This window comes from Neoarthrinium moseri (assembly GCF_022829205.1).
Source record: "Neoarthrinium moseri strain CBS 164.80 chromosome Unknown scaffold10_Wmoseri_CBS_16480, whole genome shotgun sequence".
Classification (NCBI taxonomy): Eukaryota; Fungi; Ascomycota; class Sordariomycetes; order Amphisphaeriales; family Apiosporaceae; genus Neoarthrinium; species Neoarthrinium moseri.
The window spans coordinates 384,245-403,383 of NW_026055124.1; the positions used below are offsets into that span (position 1 = coordinate 384,245).

General features: G+C 53.4%; 8 protein-coding genes across 8 annotated transcripts; 5 read left to right on the top strand and 3 right to left on the bottom strand.

Annotated features, from left to right (window-relative positions):
• Nucleotides 1–1,534: 1,534 nt before the first annotated feature.
• Nucleotides 1,535–2,409, bottom strand: JN550_003996 (uncharacterized protein; the record flags this gene model as incomplete). The annotated part of the gene is made up of 2 exons (XM_049315463.1): nt 1,535–1,838; nt 1,892–2,409. 2 exons carry the CDS (start codon nt 2,407–2,409, stop codon nt 1,535–1,537), a joined length of 822 nt encoding a protein of 273 aa, XP_049174018.1.
• Nucleotides 2,410–3,484: 1,075 nt separating this feature from the next.
• Nucleotides 3,485–4,831, top strand: JN550_003997 (uncharacterized protein; the record flags this gene model as incomplete). Its single annotated transcript, XM_049315464.1, has 2 exons — nt 3,485–3,635; nt 3,714–4,831. 2 exons carry the CDS (start codon nt 3,485–3,487, stop codon nt 4,829–4,831), a joined length of 1,269 nt encoding a protein of 422 aa, XP_049174019.1.
• Nucleotides 4,832–5,119: 288 nt separating this feature from the next.
• On the bottom strand, nt 5,120–7,485 carry JN550_003998 (uncharacterized protein; the record flags this gene model as incomplete). The annotated part of the gene is made up of 3 exons (XM_049315465.1): nt 5,120–5,547; nt 5,598–6,567; nt 6,619–7,485. 3 exons carry the CDS (start codon nt 7,483–7,485, stop codon nt 5,120–5,122), a joined length of 2,265 nt encoding a protein of 754 aa, XP_049174020.1.
• Nucleotides 7,486–8,842: 1,357 nt separating this feature from the next.
• On the top strand, nt 8,843–9,691 carry JN550_003999 (uncharacterized protein; the record flags this gene model as incomplete). The annotated part of the gene is made up of 1 exon (XM_049315466.1): nt 8,843–9,691. One exon carries the CDS (start codon nt 8,843–8,845, stop codon nt 9,689–9,691), a length of 849 nt encoding a protein of 282 aa, XP_049174021.1.
• A 425-nt stretch (nt 9,692–10,116) lies between these two features.
• On the bottom strand, nt 10,117–11,643 carry JN550_004000 (uncharacterized protein; the record flags this gene model as incomplete). Its single annotated transcript, XM_049315467.1, has 1 exon — nt 10,117–11,643. One exon carries the CDS (start codon nt 11,641–11,643, stop codon nt 10,117–10,119), a length of 1,527 nt encoding a protein of 508 aa, XP_049174022.1.
• A 728-nt stretch (nt 11,644–12,371) lies between these two features.
• On the top strand, nt 12,372–13,211 carry JN550_004001 (uncharacterized protein; the record flags this gene model as incomplete). Its single annotated transcript, XM_049315469.1, has 2 exons — nt 12,372–12,411; nt 12,466–13,211. 2 exons carry the CDS (start codon nt 12,372–12,374, stop codon nt 13,209–13,211), a joined length of 786 nt encoding a protein of 261 aa, XP_049174023.1.
• A 1,497-nt stretch (nt 13,212–14,708) lies between these two features.
• On the top strand, nt 14,709–17,606 carry JN550_004002 (uncharacterized protein; the record flags this gene model as incomplete). The annotated part of the gene is made up of 1 exon (XM_049315470.1): nt 14,709–17,606. One exon carries the CDS (start codon nt 14,709–14,711, stop codon nt 17,604–17,606), a length of 2,898 nt encoding a protein of 965 aa, XP_049174024.1.
• Nucleotides 17,607–18,457: 851 nt separating this feature from the next.
• On the top strand, nt 18,458–18,949 carry JN550_004003 (uncharacterized protein; the record flags this gene model as incomplete). Its single annotated transcript, XM_049315471.1, has 3 exons — nt 18,458–18,564; nt 18,620–18,685; nt 18,739–18,949. The coding sequence occupies 3 exons, from the start codon at nt 18,458–18,460 to the stop codon at nt 18,947–18,949; spliced, it is 384 nt and encodes a 127-aa protein (XP_049174025.1).
• Between the last annotated feature and the right edge of the window lie 190 nt (nt 18,950–19,139).

Sequence of the window (19,139 nt, forward strand, 5' to 3'; positions counted from 1 at the left end):
ACAAGCCTAGGTGGCAACAAGAAAGAGGAACGTGAGTCTTACGAGGTTTGCGGATCAAGACGCTAGGGTCAGGCACTTCTCGCTCCGACGTACCACAAGTATCAAACCCATGCAATACAAGGAAAAGTGAAGGCCCGGAAACTCGGATACATGCTGGCCGTAAAGGGCTTGTTCGCAATTGGACGCGCCCCAAGGAGAAGGACTTAGGGCCGAATTCATAGTAGTATCGAGGGAAGCAGCCTTCGATAAAGCCCTGAATGTCGTTCAAGCCGGTAAGGATTGCCCTCCTTCAATATAGTGTCCACGTATCTCCAATTAGTCTGACGTGGTACAGATCAGACTTTCACCGACAACGTGGAGAATATCAAGAGGCTCAGTTCGATCGCCCTGTCTTTCATAGATCCAATGTACTAGCCAGGCAGCAAGATGGTGAAAATGAGGCTGAGTGAAATATCTCATGGTATTGCTTTTGGTAGCACCATTGTGTGGATACCAGGGGTCCACGTTGCCCGATGAATCCAGAACCATTCGTCACTGCGTCGCAACCCCTTGAAGTGATTTAGACCGCGGCAAATATAGCCTTCAACTCCTAGATACACACCGCTTGGGGTTCATCACGGAATATCTGATGCATCCATTGCCTGTTCTGGGATCCGCCTTAAAATGAGCTATGAGCAACTTTGGTCTTCATGCAAGGGTACAGAGCAAGGTCCTTGGCTTAGGAGCAGTGACGTGTCATAAATGTAAGGCTAGTATGGATGCTACAACGACCACAACAGTATTGAATCATGGATTGAAATTACTGTAATGAGAAGCTCGAACACAGTACATTGAATGGTGGGCAGATCATGGAGAGTTTCAGGGCGAGGATCAGCCCACGCTTATGAGGCATTTCCTCTCATGAGCTTGGCCGGGCATAGCCGAATCAATGCCACAACCCCAGGCTTGGGTAGCATCAAAATAATGGATTTCACATTTCATCGAGAAATTGAGCGAATTTTCTCCAGCTGAGGGGCTCGTGACGAACATGGCGCCTGCAGCTGAAGTTGCAGCCTGTGAAGCAGGAGACTGACTCGGATCGTAGGCTAGCCTCTCCAATAGCACCAACCACAGAGCCGGTATTGGTACATAACACTCGAAATCATGAATAGGCGGTGAATGGAACGAGTAATCATAGTGCAACATCATGTAGGGACCTATGCGAGATATCTCGTGAAGGCAGGTGTTTTCAATAAACTTAGTTATGGCTTGAAACACTGTAGCAATATACCTCTTACATCAGGTCTAAGGTACCTATCGAAGTAAAGATCGTTGCAATTGAGTAACAAGCAATGAGACAGGCCACAAACTCTCACCAGACATCTACATTTCTCCGAGTCCAAATAATACAGCCATGGACATAACGTGACCTACCCGTCGCGCATTCGGGCCGCCTAGTAGTCGCTCAACAACCCTGACAGGCGATTGAACGGTGCCCGAACGACAGAGAAAACTATATCTGTCTCTCACAACCACACATAAATATATGCTTTGCTCAGACCGAGACGGGAGAGAACCCCCAGATAGGTCTCTTCCTACCGTGGGTCAAAGCCGCCTTCAATGTGTCAACGACTTCGTTTCCATGCAGGACCAAGAACGCTGAGAGAAGCGCACTCAAGATCACTGCAAACAGAAGCTGGGCCAAGGAGAAACCATTCACAGGGCTCTTATAGCTCTCCGGAGCAGCAGCACCAACCATCTTCTTCAGTGGTACGATTCCTTCTTCTTTCATCGTTTTCTGGCCAGTTCTGACTCCTGGAAGTCCATCAACACTCCATGAGTTCTTGAGAGCCCAGTATCTGTGCTATTTTAGCGTGACATCGCGACTTACACTGGACATAAAGTCACTAACCTTGGCATGCTCTCATTCTCGTTTCCTGCCGCGAACTTCTCGGCCTTTTTCTCAAAGAAATCGTTCAAAATTGGTCGAAAGTCTTTGAAATCGTAATACGGAACCGAGAACCCGCAAGACGTGCCGACTTGATGGATATCCACGATAATAATGGCCCTGCTCCCGGGGATAGTTTTCACGTCATGGGCCTTGACAAAGTCTGTGAACTCGGGCGTCTCGTACTCGAGCACTGTGCCATGTCCAAAGAGCCGCAGGATTCTGGGAGGGCCTTCGAAGGCATTGAAGAGCACCGTGATCCTGCCGTTCTCGTACAAGTGGCTGATGGTCTCGTTTCCCGATCCTGTCAAGTCCATATACCAAAACGTCTTCTCATCGATGACGCCGAAGTACGCGCCTCCTTTTGGGGAGACATTGACATGGCCGGAGCCTGCCAGCGGCGCAGTAGAGACCCAGAAGACCTTCTGATCCAATATCCACTTGATCAATGATTTAGGGATTGTCTCGAAATATGCACCCATTTTCACAATTGCCAAAGAATCGGTTCCAAGATTGTTGATTCCGGGTTCCGGCAGTGCCAATCGCTAAGGTGACTTTAAGCTCTTGCCGGTGTCGGAGATGGCGCGAACGAATGAAGCAGATACGCAATAGTGCTGACAATGTTGCTTTGAGGACCTCAGCTTCGGAGTGAATAGGTCTCTTGAATCACGAACGGCAGTTTTGGTTGAGACGGTTATAAACCGGTGGCCTTTGAATCAAGGTGATGATAGGACAGACTACGTTCAATCGCAGTTGAATTACGAGTGTGACTCCGCATGTGCCTTCGTCATGAATGTGTTCGGGAGCTCTGGCCAATCAGAAGTTCCCTCACTTCTCCCACATTCGGGCCAACCAGGACATCAAGCTTAACCCAAAGGGCGCTGGAGGACCTGGAAACCAGAATAGCAACAACTTGCGTGCTTATTTGACTCAATTGTTGACTCTCGGAACTAGCCTGAGGAGTATGCAGCTTCGGGGGCCTCCCACATCACCAGATCAGTAATTACCTGAGGGGTTGTACAATTGATGTTTTCCAACCATCTTATTGTTCTCGATGCATACATTCTCTTGTTATATCTTCACACTGCTTCACGGAGATCGCACCTTCACAGTCCACTAACAATAGGAGGATCAAGTGGGGTCCCTGGTGGCCGACTGTCAACTGCATCGTATGGATCTCCGAGAGACTCGGGTAGTGTGCATCAGGCCGGCCTCAGTCTGTCAATATCGGAGGAGCTTTTCCCTTCCTTCAGTGCAGAGCCGGAGTTCCGATATAGAGAGTGCATTACGGCGCCGAACCGTCTCCCGATTTGCCGTCGTCGCGCATCATTGGCCGCCGCATGACTCACTTCAAATCGACATCATATACACAGCCCCGGAAAGCAAGATCAAGCCATCGATAGTCAATTGAAACATTCTTTCACATTAGAATTCCATTTGTTCTTGACGAAGAATTCGAAACCAAATGTGCTAGGCTACATTATTTTCACCCGCCGATCTATTCACTATCTTCCATACAACCAGCAAAGTTATAGTGGTGGGCACAACTTCCCGACCATGAAGCCCAAGAAGCCACTCGAGCTAGATGGGCGCACGGGCGAAGGCGGTGGTCAACTTGTCCGAATTTCTTGTGCCCTCGCGGCCGTGACATCGCAGCCCATCAGGATCACTCACGTCCGTGGGAATCGGGAGGGACCGCGGGGCGGGGGTTCGTTCTTTCTTACATCACGAGTTATTTCAAACGCATTTACCATGAAACTATGGGAAATCTGATCAGGAATCACAGGTCTCAAGGCACAGCACGTTACTTCCCTCGCCTGGCTGGCCGCCGCAACCTCGGCCACGGTCACAGGCCTGGCCGTTGGGAGCCATACACTAGAATTCCGGCCGGCGCTGCCGCCCACGGCACTGAAAGAGCGCCGCATCAGCATCGAGGCCGAGTCGGCCGCAGCCAGCACACTGCTGATTCTGCAGGCCATCCTGCCGTACCTGCTGTTCGCAGCAGGCCCAGAGGGCGACGGCGACGGTGACGGCGACAACAAGGCCATCGAGCTCGAGATCCGCGGCGGCACCAACGTCGCCTTTTCACTCAGCTGGGAGTACCTGGACCAGGTGCTGCTGCCGACGCTGGCGGCGCGCTTCGGGGTGCGCGTCGAGCGGAAGCTGCTGGGCCGGGGCTGGAGCGTCGGACCCTCGAAGAAGGGCGCCGTGTGGTTCCGGATCCACCCGCTCCGGGCCGGGGAGAAGCTGCGACTCGCGCGAAGCGACTGGGACGCGCCGAGGACGGACGAGGACTTCGCGCTCGAGAGGATCGACGCGAGTATTTTGGCCCCGGCCGGGATGCACGGCGCCCTACAGCAGGAGCTAGCCAAGGACTTGGACGTGTTGTTCCCGGACGTGGACGTCCGGTTCGTGGTGACGGAGGACAGCGGTCACGACGCCCGGGTCTACATCCTCCTTGTGGCTCACTCCAAGACCGGGCTCCGCTGGGGGCGGGACTGGTTGTACGACCGTAACCGGAAGAAGAAGACGCCGGAGATGGTGAGCCGCGAGATGTCCCGTAAGGTGGGCAAGGAACTGTACGAGGAAGTATCGCTGCGCGGGGTGGTGGACGAGTACTTGCAGGACCAGCTGGTTGTGTTCCAGGCGCTGGCCGAGGGCAGGACCAGCTTCGCACGGCCTACAGCGCCTATCGATGAGGACATCGGCGGACTGGAGTCGGCCGTGGACCAGCTGGACATTCAGGGGCAGAGACGAATGAGGAAGGACAAGACACACGAGCCGTTTGGAGAGGGGAGCACACACACTACGACAGCACGCTGGGTTGCTGCCGAGCTGCTTCCGCAGGCGACGTGGTTTAATAAAGGCAGTATATGTGAGGGCGCTGGCGTTGCGTTGAGGTGATCCAATATTGGAAACAATGGTACGTCTTATATACTGCAATGAAGCACCTGTCTCGGAATTATTCTGTGGTTGACGCGAATCGTCCTGTATTGGTCTGCGCATCTATTTGACGCTCCGAGAAAAGAAAATTGGTAAGGTATCCATTTCATCTGAAGTCCCAATGCCCTGAATGGGTATGTATCTCTACAACGCCGAAAACGCCATCTATCCAAAACTCGGAAATCGCTAGTCTTTGACCAACCATTGGCTAATACATGGTATACAGAGTATACAGAACTTTGTACAACTTTACTCTGGCTTCTTGTCGGATCCCGATATCTTCGACCAAAGATCATCTAGCTTCCCCGTCAGCCAATCCCAATAGTCCGAAAGGGAGTCAAAAGACGGTTCGTCCTCTTCGCCTTCGTTTCCATCGTCCGGAGACTGCTCCTGGGGAGGTTCACTGGGATCAACACCAACGGCAGTTGGCGGACCTTCATCCGGATCTGCTGCAGAGCTGGCCTCGATCGGAGAAATAGTCATGACGCCTGTCGCGCTATCTTCTGTTGTCGTTGGTTCTGCAGCTGCTGGACTGGGTTCCGGGTCGGCTGGCCTCTCGGGGGCTGACTCGGTATCATGGAGGCCGACAGTCTTCAGAGGCAGGCGTAAGGTACCATTGTTCGGCATGGGGTCCATACCTACAGAGTCACATAGGATGTTGTAAACCTCGATGTTTTCTAATAGTGTTAGTGCTTGGTCCCCATACGTTGTGAGTTACCCGACTTACGGAATGGCTCGACCCTGCTATTGGGCTCATGTGGGAAAGCAGGACCACGAGCAATGAATATCGCTCTCATCAAGGGATGTTCATGGTCGTATCCGTGCAGTCCGCGAGGATGATAGACCAACCCTTTAGTCTTGGCGTCCTCGATGTCGAATTCTTCCTTGGTGACAATTGCCCACCCAGTCTTGGGAATGATCCAAAGAGGTGCGATGCGATCGTTGTTAGAAAAGTGATACCGCTCGGGCATATTCTTGTCCCTCAGGTAGACCTCGAAATTGGGGTTATCCTTTCCTTTCTCTGCTGCCTGGTCATAGAGTTCCTGCAGATCGGCTGGGTCTTTCGGCCTGACACCGACCAGAGGCCAGCCATCAATGTGGTCGACCTTGGACATATCAATGAGATCATCCGTCTGTATCATGCGAGAAACATCGGTTGTCGCCATTCCGTGATCGGACACAATGATGACATTCACGATGTCGGTCAGATTCCGCTCTTCTAGGCCATGAAACAGCTGATCCAGCATAGTATCGACTTGAGTTATGGTCTTCTGGATCTCGGTGCTGTTAGGTCCATATTTATGACCGTCTGCATCGACATTAGGAACATAGGCGGCGATCAGCTGCGGTCGCATGTCCTTGGTGTCAGCGCTCGGGTCCTCTAGTCCCGGCTTGTCCAGCAATTCGAGCATTCGAGCAACCTTCTTTGGTAGCTTCTCCTTGCCATTGAACTGATCCAAGAAGCTGGGTTCGAGACTCATGATATGGGCTTCACTGCCAGGCCACATGTGCACCGCTGTACGGACACCTTGCTCCTCAGCAGTGACCCAGAAGGGCTCGCCGCCCCACCATTTCGGGTCCATGCTTCTTGATGGATCAGTATAGTAGAACTCGGCTGAGAGCTCAGGATCCCAGAAAGTATTGCCGACCACACCATGACTTTCGGGATACAGTCCTGTCGCGAGAGTATAGTGATTCTGACCTGTTAGCAACGCGCACCAAGGACGCAGGTATTACAGAGTACGTACTGGGAAAGTCACAGACGGGAACGAGGGATTCATGTACAATGGGCTGACGCCCTCCTTGACGAAGGCGTCTAGCCTCGGTGTCAGGCCCCGTTGTAAGAAATCGGCCCGGAAACCGTCCAAGCTGATAATGAGAGTCGTGGGGGCAAAGAGCGCAGTGCCATTGCTCACCAGCGTCGGGGTTGATCGTTTCTTGTCCAGCGATATCTTCCAGGCAAGCAGAGCTAGGAAGGAGAAGCCGACAGTCAGGACGGCATTGATGAACAGCCACTTCTTCCATTTCCTCCTCTTCTCGGTCTTGTTGTCGGAGTGCATCTGGAGGCGCTGGCGGTCAAGCTCGTCGCTGTCTTCCCTATCGCTGCTGTCGCCGGTCGAACTGCCGTCGCGCATGCCCCCGGACTCCATCTCGTACATGAGCTGGCCATCCTCGCCGTGTTGTGCCTCCTTGAGGAGGCGGTCTTTCTTCTGCTTCCTCCGGGCGCGCCTCGCGCGCCTCTTCTCGTCATGGAAGTCGTCTGTGGAGGCATTGGTGGCGCTCATGGGGCTCTGGGAGCGAGTCCGACCGCCAGCCTTGAACATCTGCAGAGGGTTCGGGATGGCAAGGCCGCTGCCCCTGCGCTGGCGCTCCTGTTTGGCGCGGGTGTCGGCTACCAAGCGGTGCATCTCCTCCTCCTCCATCAGCACCAGGCGGTCCCGTGCGCGGAGCTCGCGGCTGTTGCGGGCGCGGGCCATGAGCTCGTCATCTTCGCTGTCGGTGTCCTGGTCGCTCCTGCTGTGTAGCGAGATGGCATCGTCGTCGTAGGCGATGGGGGACAGCAACGAGCTGTCCCTGTCCACCCGGGTGTCCAGGGACTTTGGCTGCAGAGGCATGGCGAGATGGTTTAGAAGGCGCCGTAACACCTCGAGCCGCTATTCATCTCAAACAGGCGCTCCGATGGCAGGCGACGACAAGCTGCGATGGGTGCTGAGATGTGGTCGTCCAGAAGGGGTTGAGGTCAAAGGAATGCGATAAGCCACTAAAACTGGCCAGGTTCAGGGTCCTTCAGTTTCCAATTGGGGGAGGGACATCCGTGCACAGCCGCTACCTAGCACAGTACCTAATCGTGATCGGGGGCCTGCTTGCTGGGGAAGTACAGCCCATCCAGTGCGGGTCTCGAATGGACTCACTCCAGTTTGTCAAGGCGTCACGAAGGGTCTACTGGGTCTAATGCATAGGTCTCCTGCGTTCTAAATCCGGCCCACAGGCACAGTCGTCATCAGGCTTGTCAAAAGGTATTCTTCTTACTTGCTGGCTGGTAGGGACCATGTGACTTCCCACTTCCACCGCGTTACTAATGGCCGGGCGTATCGGCTTTATAGGCTACCTATACATCAGTGATGTCCCTTCCAATGCCCTTATCAGTACCCGGGGTCACTTGAGGCCATGGCAAGGGCAATGGCACTAGAGCGCAGGTTTGATACTTGGATGGAAGTCGTATTGCACGGTTATGGGACCTTGCCGAGAAGCCGGCTGCGCCAGCTGACTTAAGAGGCACTCAGCCCAAAGCTGCATCTCCAAGAAAAACTATCGCGCGAGACTTGCCGTCGGCTATGGGCTGCACAATGGCAAAACCATTTACTGAATGGTGAGGACGTTGCCGCACTTCAACCTGTCGTCTTCCGCCGGACTGATAGCCATTTCACGGCTCCTGTGCTTGACAACCAGCAGCAACTGGAAGCAGGGATGGGGTGTGCTGTGACGAAGCCGGATGGGGGAATGGGTTGATCCACCGGTCTCTCGCCCACTTAACGCGTAAAAACACGCCTGAGGGGCCTGGAGCGCGTCTTCTGCTGTGAAATCCCTTCCCCACCATTGATTGAAATCGCGGGCCCCCTGTTCCCATTGGTTTTCCAGCCCCCAGCCTCCCTTCCTCTACTAAAACCGTCGTCATCGCTCCATCCATGGATCCTGGCAACGTTCCTCATTAAACCCCATGCTGCCCGTAGTTGTGTTCCTGCACAACTTTCTGCATTGATCGGATCCCCTGCGTCATTTTGCCCTTCACTACCTCTTCATCTCCTTCATGGTGGTGACATAGCTGGCGCAAGACATATTGGCCCAAAATCTTCCCACAACCAAAGCGACCCCGATAAGCCGACCACGCTCCCAACTCAACTCGCCCTCCAGAGTTACCGACATATTCCAGAGCAGCAGACCATCTACGTCGCACTGCCACATAAGATTACCATGTCCGGGCCACGAACAAAGCGCCAATTCGCAGGCGCAGCGAGCGACCCTGCCCAGCGCCGGATAACCTCGTTCTTCGCCGGCGCCGGCGCTCCATCCCCCTCTCTATCGACATCCGACCACCGCATCGCGGCAGAGTCGCACGCCTTCAGTTCCACCGACAATGCCGTGCAAGCGAACCTCCTGTCGGTCGGCATGCGGGTGCGCAAGGCCGTGCCCGAGGGGTACAAGACGGGCACGTACAGCGCCTTCGCCTTGTGGGACGAGAACAACAGGGACACCACCCCGACTGGTGCCACCCACGACGCCGCGCGCTCGCGCTCGTACGCCGTATCCACACCCAGAGAGCTCCTACCGTTTTGCGGCATCAACAAGGTCGGCGGCCTGGGTACACAGGACACATTCGCCTCACAAGGGCCTGGGCTCGAGGCCTCTTCCATATCGTTACCCTCTGAGCTCTTTGACGCCGATGGCATGGACGACGTCCCGGGGTTGACCCTCAGCCAAGAGTCGACAGATTCGAACCACTCTACCGCCTCAGGCATCACTGGCGCCAATACCCGGAAGCGCTTCTTCGTGGATGACGACGAAGGTACCGACATATCTGGAAGGCTCAATGTCACATCGTGGCAGGACTGGGAGGTCAGCCCCCGGAGCTTGGCGCCCACGGGTTGGGCGAATGACAGAGTCCTCGCCGTGCCTCGAAAGGGAAGACTCCGGGGCAAGCTAGGCGGCGCGTCTGGCAATGTGGCGTTGGGACAGGAGAACGTCATGGTCACTGATGAGGATTTCGAGGAGGCGGCATTCTTGGACCCTAACTTGGAGGTGGAGATGGACGACGTCGTTTGAAGGCCGAAAACCGTCCGCCTGTAGGACGTGTAATCATTTTGTTGTTTGACTATAGGACAAGGCCACCATTGGCCTGGCAGCGGTTTGCATTGGCGGGCGTTTTGGGCGCACTTACTGGCACTCTGTATTGTATGATGTGCTGCCGCGTGGTGCGGCTGAATTTAGAACAGGAGGGAAACCTCCAACTTACCAATATACCAGAGCAGCAAATTGAGCTGCTCAACCATCTTAAACTATGGCAGAGCGGGTGCTCATGAATTTCTGAGATTGGATATTACTATGATTACATGGCCCTTCTCGAGCGAGGCTGCTCGCGGTGCTACTAATATACAGCAATTTTACTCTTGATACTCAGCCTGCAAGCGAAAGCTCCGTCGCGACGGTGAAGATATAAAAACCCGAGAAGGATGTACGTCGTAGTGACGCTAATCAACGATGCGCTCAAAGGGATCCCTGAACTCTAGCAGGTCTCGCTGTCCGTAGAACTCACCGGCAATCGTGAGGATCATGTTCAGCGTGGCGCGCACGTTGACCAAGGCTCTGCTGGCCTCGTCGTCGTCCGGGCTCGTCGGCGCCTCCTCACCTGTGGGAACGTCGATGTCGTCGAGCTGGGCTAGAAGCCGGGCCTTGACCGCCTCAATGTCAGCCGCTGGTTCGCTTTGCACTTTGGGTTCGGTTGATACTTCCCCATCCTCCTCGTCCGACTCGATCTCCATCGCCACGTCAGACTGGGGAGACGCAAGCTGGTTGACTGCCTGTGGCGCGCGAGTTGATATGTCGTCGTTGGCTTTCCGCGGCGCTGAGAAATCCTCGGTTGTGACCGGTCTTTCCAGTCTTGCTTTACCTTCTGGGACCTGAGGAGTCTGGCTTAAATCCAAGGCTTCGGCCTCCTCGATGTCGTCCTGCTCAAACTCTTCATCGATCCCCCCATCCGCATCCAGCTCTGCGTCGTCTTCACTGCCTCCACTTCCACCCACGCCGTACTGCTCGCGTAGGACCTCGGCCTCGGCCAGGCTCAGCATGAACATGATTGCGCGCTTTCCCAGCTCGCGGATGCAGCCGATCTCCTGGTAGTCGAGCTCGCCTTTCTCAGGCAGCCGCGCAAGGAGTGCCCACATCCACCGGCTGGTTCGCTCGCGCAGTTCCTGTCCTTTCCTGAAGAACTTGCCCCCGAGGATGATGCGCAGCAGGCGGAGGACGCTCTCCTTCTGCATCAGGGCGATTTGGGCAGGCAGGGGATCGGTGTTTCTGATACGGTGTGACCACTGGTTGAACGTGTCCCACTTTGCACCAAAACCCTTGACTTCTGAAGGGTGGTCTCCAGGAAGAGCTGCAACCACGCTATCAGGCGGCTCTGCCTGCATCAGATCCCGCAGGCTCGTGTATTGGTCGATGAGCGTGATGTAGTATGCTTGATGAATCTCGGCTGAATTGCTGTTGCGCGGACCAGCTATGCTGCTGGTGTCGTCGCTGTAGAGCTCTCCGTCGTCGGCTTGGTCGGCAGGGTCTGTGCCTTCGTCTCCTGCCTCGGCCCCATAGTCACCCTCGTCCTCATCCTCCTCTTCCTCGTGGTAATTGTCGGGGTATGCCGTATATGCGCCATCATGGTAGAACCCTCTGAAGTCGCCTCGGCCGTCTTGGTAGATGCTCCGGTCGACGGCGCCCTCTGGCAACTCTGGCCCGGCTTTCTTCGCCGCCAGGACATGGGGAATGCCCCGTGCTTCTTCTCGGACCGACTTGAGATATGCTAAGGCGTCTGTCTCGTCTTCCCACTCGTACTCGCCGTCATCTGGAGCCGTCGTGAAGTCGAGTGATCCAAAGGCCGATCGCTGGCCATACGTTTCGTCAACTCCAGTACCACCACGGCGTTTGGAGGTTGCCGAGGAGCCACTGTGTCGATGTTTCTTGGCCTGTCGCGATGCATCCTCTTCAGCTAGGCGCTTCTCTGCCATAGCGATATTGTGCAGGTCTAACTACCGCATCAAACGCAAATAATGCTGCAGTTGAGAGACGACTGATGCCTGCGGTTGAACAAGGTCTCCAGGCAGATGGGTCGACAAGATTACCGAGAACTGAAATAATTTACTTATCGAAGTTGCGGCGAACTCCTGTAGCTGCATAAAATTAGCCCCGTATTTTCTCTAGTCGTCCCTGGAGAGCTGTATCGACTACACAGATCCACTTGTGAATGGTAACCCTCATAGAAAGTGTCATTGTGATCACGTAAATAAAAGATATTCTTTTCTAGCAGTGCATCAATAGATGCGACCAAACACAAATGTTGCACTTCACGTGCAGCTGGGAATGTTGCCGTCATGCCAATATCATCATGGGCACTTAGGTACTGCAGATAAATACAACAATGGTCGAAGCGGAATCCTCTCCATCAAGGGGGACAGTTTCAAGCGCGAGGTTCGAAATTCAGCATTCGTATACACTATCTGGGTACTGAGTAATCCCAAGTTCATTGATTCGGTCTCGAGTTTCCACGAGTACGCTACACATGCAGTCGACGTATATACGGCGGCACGACGGAGATGTCGGCCGAGAAAGGCATCACCACTTCCGAAAAGCGTACCACAGAAAAGAAGTATAAGAGACCCGATCTGTCTGCGTTATTTGCCCCGACCAGATTTCTGACATCGATTTGCGTAAACTGAACATTCTGAAATTGGCTACTATGACTGTCGATTCAAGCAAGACTGTTGTGCTCGTGACGGGTAGGTATAGTGCCTATAAGGGAACTTATATGTCTGTTACTAACTATATCTCAGGTGCCAACCGAGGCATCGGATTTGAAATTGTGAAGGCCCTTCTGAAAGCTACACCATCGCAGTCTGGCAAAGATGGCGCACCCTACCACGTCTACCTCGGTGCAAGAGATGTCGAGAAGGGCAAGAAGGCAGTAGCGTCGGTAGAAGCCGAACACAACAACTCGGTCTCCGTCTTGCAGATTGACACGAATTCAGCCGACTCGATAGCCTCCGCTGTTTCAGCAGTCAAGGATGAGGTTGGCCGTGTTGATGTTCTCGTCAACAACGTGGGCATCATTTCCGAAGAGCCTGACCGCATTGCCAACCTGCGGCTCTGCCTCGAGACAAACGTCGTCTCGGCATTTGCTGTGAGCGAGGCTTTCAAGCCAGTACTGCTTGTGCAGCCGCAGAGCAAGAAGGCGAAGCGCATCATCAACGTGACTAGCGATCTCGGCTCCGTCACTTGGCGTTACGATCCCAACAGCAAGTACTACCAGATTCCGAACTCGGAGTACCGAATCAGCAAGGGGGCTATGAACATGCTCACAGCCTGCCAGTCGTTCGAGCTTAAGGAGCATGATGTCAAGGTCTTCGCCTTCAACCCCGGGTACACTATTACTGAGCTGTCTGGCCCCGTTGAGGTGCGTCGCCAACATGGAGCTTGGGAAGCTGATGTTCCGGCCAAAGGGTGCGTGAAGGTTATTGCCGGCGAAAGGGACAATGAAGTTGGAAATATGGTCGAAGTAGAGGGAACTGTGCCGTGGTGATATAAGTGGTTTCGCTAGTCAATGCCCTTGATACTCTGTACATCGCCAGTATACAGCAATTTCCTTGCCTGAAACCCTCATAGCACATGATGCGCTTTTGCCAATGCCCCTGTAGAAATAGTGTTTGTCATGGCGCTAAATAAACCACCCCCGACCTAGCTCCTTAATCCATGAATGACGATGCCTGGAACATTGTTTGCAACTTCCCGTTATGCTGCGTCTGATTTCCCTCGGACGCGGCCCCGGGCAGGGAGCACGGTCGCTCCCGGCACGGTAGCAGGGGAGACGGCTATGCTTGGAAGCGCTCTGTTGGAGCCCGCACTTATTACAATATGTTATATCTTCAATGTAGGTACACATTTTGGGCGGCGGTAGTAGTGATTCGATTGCAGGGGAAACGTGGATAAGGCCGATGAACATGCAACGAACTCGCATCTATAAAGACAGAGAGGGGCATTAACAAGCCAGTCCACACTGGACTTTATAGAACTGGAATTGCGAAGGACTAGTTAATTTACAAAAACAATTGGTGTATCACTGCTATAACGAAGCTAAAGACGAAGGCTCAGAATACAAGACTCTAGTTTCACTGCCTTATTCTGTGATTAATTGACATCTTTGTGATGCGTTAATAACGACTTGATCGTAACCAGCCATTGAGGACCTTGCAAGCTTGGACCTGATCATTGAATAGGGGTTAAGGCAAGAGAGTACTGCGATTCCGCCTTTAAACTGTCTGCCACTTCACGATAATATATTGGGTTAAACCTACGGTGTGAATTTTTCTCAAGTACTAATTTGGTCAATGTACAAAACAAGTCGTATGTCATTCTAAGAGCATATATGCTGATTTGGGACTTTGCGTAGCCTCCAACAGGCAGAACCAACCCGCGCTTGGCAAGTGAAGAGCATATGTTGCTTCAGGCGCTAGCAGTATTATTGATAATAGTCTAAAATGTAGGTCTGTCTCGTATGTCTACATCAGTTCGCCCCAACGATTCTCTCGGGCCGAGAAACTGAATCTGGTCCTCTTTCTCTGCCATGAAGCTATCGTAACTCTGGCACTCATCGGGTCAAGCTCTCCCCGAACCTTTTACTTAGAGAATAATAGAACAATAAACTTGATAGAAACATGAACCCAGGGTTATATATATATATATAAACTGCGCTTGGAAATTGCGTCTAGTTGTGTAAGGCGAGGACTTCAGATAGTGCATAAACCCCGCCTAAAATGTACTTGCCGGGGTCACCTTGGTAGTGGTGGGTCAGAACGCCCCCCCAAAGCGGGCAAGCCAATCCGCGACACATCAACGGACTTAACTTAGGTGTGGAATCTGTAGCGTGCTGAGCTACCGAGCTACATCACTACGTACATACGTAACCTTGAGGCACGCCTTGGGAGACCATATTTCACCAGTTGCTGGGAAAACGTCCCCCCACTTCCATGATCATCTGAACAATCGAAGGCCTCTTACAGGGCCCCTTTCCTAGCCCGCGATGCAATTCTCGATACGCGCCTTCGCCATCCTGCTGGCGCTGCCTGCTGCTGTGCGGGCCGTCTTCGAAGATGAAGTCAACCACATAGACTACCACCACGAGCTGCTTGGAGTCCCGCAGCGCGAGACCACCTTCTTCCACCGGCCGAGACCCGACGACAAGGCTAGCTTGCTCTACACTCTGAGCGATTTGGGCGTGCTTGGCGCCGTCAACCCCAGTACTGGCTCCATCGTCTGGCGACAGCTACTGCAGAACAACATTACCAGCCAAGGCGGGCACCTGAGAGCGGCCGCCGATGCGAAATGGGTCGCCAGTGCTCTGGGAAGCTCTGTGCAGGCGTGGGATGCTCTCACCGGACGCAATATCTGGTCACTAGACTTTGACGGCCAGGTCAAAGACCTTGAGGTCATGGAGTTGACTGAGAATGGCCGAAAGGATACTCTGGCCCTGTACCAAGAGCAGGGTGCCACAGTAGCGCGACGAATCCATGGGAGCGAAGGTCGCGTGGTTTGGGAGTTCCGAGCTGTCAACGACGACATCCCGCTCCAAGTCAGCACGAATTCGGAAAAGGTCTTCGTCGTGAGCCTTCATGGCTCCTTCCTGTCATATGGCCTGAAGGTCACGGTCCTGGACCCCCTGACTGGCAAGAAGCTGGATGAAATCACCATTGGAACCAAGGGAGAGGTCCAGAAGGAGCAGGATGTTATGTTCGTGGGAGCTAACTCGGCTGCACCTGTCGTCGCTTGGACGGACAATGCCATGACGAAGCTCAAGGTCAATGTTCTGGGAACCAAGGGCAAGACCGAGTTTCCTCTGCTCGCTGACACAAGAACCGTCGAGATTCACGCTCCGCATCACGTCCAGTCCCAGCCCCATTTCCTGGTTCAGAGCCGAACGAAAACCGCCAACAAGGCAGACGTTTTCCACGTTGACCTAAAGAGCAACGCCATCACCAAGGCCTACGACCTACCGCTACTAGACGGTGAGAGTGCTTTCTCAACCAGCACCGCCGGTTCTAATGTCTACTTCACTCGTGTTACGCCCGACGAGGTCCTCATCGTGGCCTCGACGTCGCACGGAGTCCTGGGCCGATGGCCTTTGAAGGGGGCTGATGCTAAAACCGAAGCCCTGCACGCTGTTTCCGAAGTTGTCAAGAAGAGTGAGGATAGCTTTGCTGTCCGATCTGCCGCTGTGCTAGATTCCGATGACTGGGCTATGGTGCGTAATGGCGAGGTTGCGTGGACCCGACCTGAAGGACTCAGTGGCGCCATTGCGGCCACATGGGCTGAGATCCCGGAGTCCGAGGACTTGGCCAAGACTCTCGATGCTGAGGCTCACAGCAACCCCATCGCGGCCTACATCCACCGTGTAAATCGGCACATCAATGACCTCCAGTATCTCCCTGCCTTCCTCCAATCCGTTCCTGGTCGTCTCTTGAGCACTATCCTGGGCACCGACATTCTAGGAGGCACCAGTACTGTTCTGTCTCGCGACACGTTTGGCTTCAATAAACTGGTGGTCTTGGCCACTCAGCGTGGCAAGCTGTATGGCCTTGATGCCGGCAACCACGGCAGAATCGTCTGGTCCAAGTCAGCCCGCGAGACACCATCGACAAACCCCTGGAACGTCAAGGCAATCCACGCTGATGATGCCAAGGGCTTTGTCACCATCCGTGGCGCCGATGGCGAGTACATCATCGTGCATTCGGATACGGGCAAGACCGTTGAAACCATGGGTCCTGGCCTTTGGCCTCCCGTGGAAAGTGCCGTACTTGTTGACAGTGCCGCTGGGCCCTGGCTCCTGCCCATCGGACTTGAGGGAAAGATTGGTGAGGTGCCACTCCAATTTGCTCCGAAGCAGATTGTTGTTGTTCGATCGGCTATCAACGAACTGAAAGGAGTTACTTTCGAGCCTAAGGGCGAGCAGGCCGTCGAAATTCCGGCTTGGATTTATACGACCAAAGCTACCCAGCGCATCGTCGACGTGGCAACGAGATCGAAACATGATCCCATCGCATCGATCGGCCGCGTCCTCGGAGACCGAAGCGTCAAGTACAAGTATCTGAACCCGAATGCCATCGTTGTCTCGGCTGTCGACGATGCAGCATCTACTCTGACTGTCTCCTTGCTCGACTCGGTTTCAGGCCAAGTCCTGACATCATCAACGTATGAAGGAGTTGACACCAACCAGGAGATTACATGTGCAGTGGCAGAAAACTGGTTTGTGTGCACATTTTTCGGCGAATACACCCTTCGGGAGTCTCCCGCACAGCTTTTGAAGGGCCACCAGCTTGTTATCTCTGATCTATACGAATCGGAGCTCAGCGACGACCGTGGTCCACTAGGCAACTCTGCCAACTTCTCCTCCCTCGAGCCGATCGATCTCGCGTCCAGCCTCGTACTCCCATCGGTTGTCTCGAAGACGTTCGTTCTGTCCGGTCCTATCAGCGCATTGGCCGTGACGCAGACGCGACAGGGCATCACCACGCGCCAGCTTCTTGCCTACGCCCCTGAGCTCCATTCAATCATTGGCATCCCTCGCATGATCATCGAGCCGCGCCGCATGGTGGGCCGAGATCCTACGCCCGCCGAAGCGGAAGAAGGTATCACCAGGTACTCGCCGGCCGTCGAGTTGGACTCGAGATTGATGATCACCCATGAGCGTGATATCATCGGCGTACAGGACATCATTACGGCCCCCGCCATCCTCGAGAGTACTAGCTTAGTCTTCGCGTACGGCGTCGACATTTTCGGATCGAGAGTCACGCCGAGCATGGCTTTCGATGTCCTAGGAAAGGGCTTCAACAAGGTGACCCTGATAGGCACCGTTGTCGCCTTGACTGCCGGTGTTCTCTTCCTTGGACCCATGGTACGATATCTCCGCTTCTTCACAAATTGATGGGAATACAAGCTAATGCAAAAAACTACACAGGTCCGGAAAAAACAGATCAACTTGAGATGGCAAGCTGCCACCTAGGTTGCCTTTGACGCAGGTGTATTTCCAGTACTAGATTTTACATAGATGTGTTGGGGAGACTAAAATATACCACATCTTCGAGGACTTTATCCGCATCGCATCATTTCAAGCGAGGCCTGTCTTGATGTTTAAATTTCGTAGAGGAATTGCTCGGAGTCCGTTCTCAACTTTTGCGCCTAGCTTCAGCGCCACTTCGCTATCTTGACGTGATCAATCACCAAAAAGGATTCATCATTAAGTGAATTTCCGTTCACCAGCCAAGCGCTTGCGATGAGTACTTTTCTTACTTGTTTAGGTACGTAACTTATATGTAGGGCTGTTTCGTAAGGCAGAACTATCATCTCCACTCCAGGGTGGCACGAGGACATGACGTTACAATTCACAAACTCGGAACAAATCTACACGGACCAGGCCCCATACATTGGAACATAAAAGCGCTGACCAGTTTTCATTTGTATGGACACGCCGGCAATAGCGAGGGAAATAGGTACCACTGAGCTATAGCAAGCAGTTTCCCCCATTTGATTGGATATGTTGGACTACTTGGTCCGCGTGGACTTGCTCCAACTTTGTGAGCCTCGGGTCCATACCGACTAATCATATACAACCAGCTGGCCCCCTCCACCACCCCAAAGATTGATGGCAATGATAAACGACCACGTGATGCTAGCTGACGGAACGCTACGAAGCTGGATTTGACCTCATATAACACTCCTTTGCTGCACACTACAGGTCAAATAAATACTCTAGCGAAACATACTTGTTGCGACGCTATGATGTCCCGAGTCCTTCATGTAAGCGCCTGGTCGTTTGGCATGTTTGTCTTATTTGCATCGGCGCACCAGGGTAGCCCAGAATGGGTGAAGTTTGTGTCTCTCATGTAAGCTAAATGTTTCGATAGTTGAGGTTTTGCGATGTATTTACTGGCTTTGTAGGTCGTTTGCTCTATGGCTCGCAAGTGGAGTTGTGCTTGTCTTGACGGAGCTCGATGTGGTGACTCGGTAAATTCCCCTTTGTTGAAATGTATAACATCCCGCACTAATACAGCTCACAGCCGGCCGGTCTCCACAGCGCTCTTGTCCCTCGCAACTCACCTTTTCGTCGTTACATGCGGCAAGGCAGAATTCTTGGAGTCTCTGGTCGCTATCCCGATTGCGATCAACATTGCGACAGTGATAGTGTTGAATTGGGACCGCATTCCCGAGTCAGAGGCACAAATAGAAGCAGTACAGAATCCCATTGGAACTGCACTCTGGAACGCTTAATGTAGATTATTTTGCAGAAGATCAGCCTCAGGGGACAGCCATAATAGAATCATGTGAATATATGGGAGACGTAAAGCACATCGATCTTCTCGTGTCTTGAATTTAGAATGCAGAGAATCCGAAATCACCCTGATCGTGTTTCTGGTCTTTTCCCTGTACGACCTGTTTTCCCAGGGTACGACAACCGCTC